Here is a 1,666-nt window from a genome sequence, read left to right on the forward strand (position 1 = left end):
AAAATTCATTTTTAAACACCCTGGAATATATTTGTTTTGCTTGACTGATTTAAAACACTTTATCTGATCAAAAATCCCCCACTTAAAAGATATCCATCGTATGATAATCTAACTATGCATTTTTTTTAGTAAATTTGCTCAAACCATTTATATTTTGATATATTAAAATAAATTCCAAAGTAGCTTTTTCACAGTCCCTGTATATTGATCTATGATGTTTATTTACTCTTAAATAATTTTTTCATAGTGGGTCCATGTTTATTTTAACTGGAGTGTTCACTTTTCAAGAATTATGAAATTCATCCTTTTTAATAATGTAAATTTGTATATGAAATATCTATATGCCTCCAATTTTTTATTTCGTTTTTGCATCAGATTTACTCAGATAGCCTTGCTGTAGTGATTCTCCGTCTTCATCAATTTCCGTTGAAATTTAGGAAGAGTTTATCTGAGTATATTCTTTTTGCTTCTAGATTGCAGTGGTGGAAGACGATGGTCGGGAGGATAAAGCAACAATTAAATGTGAAACTTCTCCTCCCCCGACCCCCAGAGCCATCAGGATGACTCACACCCTCCCTTCTTCCTACCACAATGAGGCCCGAAGGTATGATTCTCCCAGCACACTGCTCAGTGTATGCTTTCCTCCTCTCAGTATTATCGAAGAGGCTGCTTAAAAATATATATAAAATTTTTAGTTGAACTTTAATTCTCCTTTAGGGTATTGTCCTGCTCCCTCTCCCCAATATTACTTGTTAAAAAAAATTTACGAATTTCCATCCTGAGATAAAAATTTTACTTTTAAAATTAGTTATATTTGTGGTCTTGTTACTGGCCAATATTTGTAAGAATCTTCTATTTTGGGTGGATATATTCCTATTAAAATGGAGTCGGACTAGAGGAAGAACTTATTAGGAATAGTAACAAAAACTAATGGGGTTCTAGGATGTAAGGGAGGAAAACTTACCCCTTCTTTCCTTCTATGTTCTTTGGCTGGCCTAATGATTAAATTGACATAATACAGATTAACAGAAGAAAAACAAATTTCATCCACAGAGGAGCCCCATAAAAATATGAGACTCCCTGGCATTCAAGCTTCTATTGAGGCTTCCATACCATCCTGAGCTAAGCATAGGAGGGTAAGGGTCTGGGGCCTCAAAGGGGAGGAAGACATTTCACAGGAAGATGAGAAGAGCAGATGTTTGGTAAGCAAGTATTTGCCCTGTCATGACGATGAGTCCCTGTGATATAAAAAGTTATCTCTGGCAATTACTCTCTTCCTGGTCCAGGCCCCCTATCTAAATTCTTCTAGGCAGTTAGGGACAAGGTAAAAAGCTTCTCAATTGTGATGGGCTCAGATTATCTTCAGCTTGAAATAATTCACATGCCAAAGTGATATATTCTGGTATGGCGTATTCTGCTCCCCGTCAAGGACAAGATATAAATTTGGCTCGTAGTGTAAGAGTATTAAGGTCTGAAAAGTCAGTGGCCGTGCCTCATTTACTTTTAGCAGAATGGAGCATACACCATCCTTTGAGTGCTGCTGCTACCAGCTGTAGCAGCTCCTCAGTCAGAAAGTTCTTAGAAAGGAAAAAATAATATATAGCACATTTGCAGAAATATTAAAGGAAAAGATAAGCTTACATGGGGAAATATCCCATGTGTCATG

At 36.4% G+C, this 1,666-nt stretch overlaps 1 protein-coding gene across 1 annotated transcript in view; it reads left to right on the plus strand.

Annotated features, from left to right (window-relative positions):
- The window catches only part of LOC109376336 (liprin-alpha-2), a 138,378-nt gene that overhangs the window by 33,247 nt on the left and 103,465 nt on the right, over nt 1-1,666 (plus strand). Inside the window, exon 9 of the mRNA XM_019632233.1 lies at nt 474-604. Within this exon, the coding sequence (XP_019487778.1) occupies nt 474-604 (131 nt within the window). The remainder of the gene's footprint in view (nt 1-473; nt 605-1,666) is intronic.

The sequence above is a fragment of the Hipposideros armiger genome, unplaced genomic scaffold, assembly GCF_001890085.2.
Source record: "Hipposideros armiger isolate ML-2016 unplaced genomic scaffold, ASM189008v1 scaffold_1102, whole genome shotgun sequence".
Lineage (NCBI taxonomy): Eukaryota > Metazoa > Chordata > Mammalia > Chiroptera > Hipposideridae > Hipposideros > Hipposideros armiger.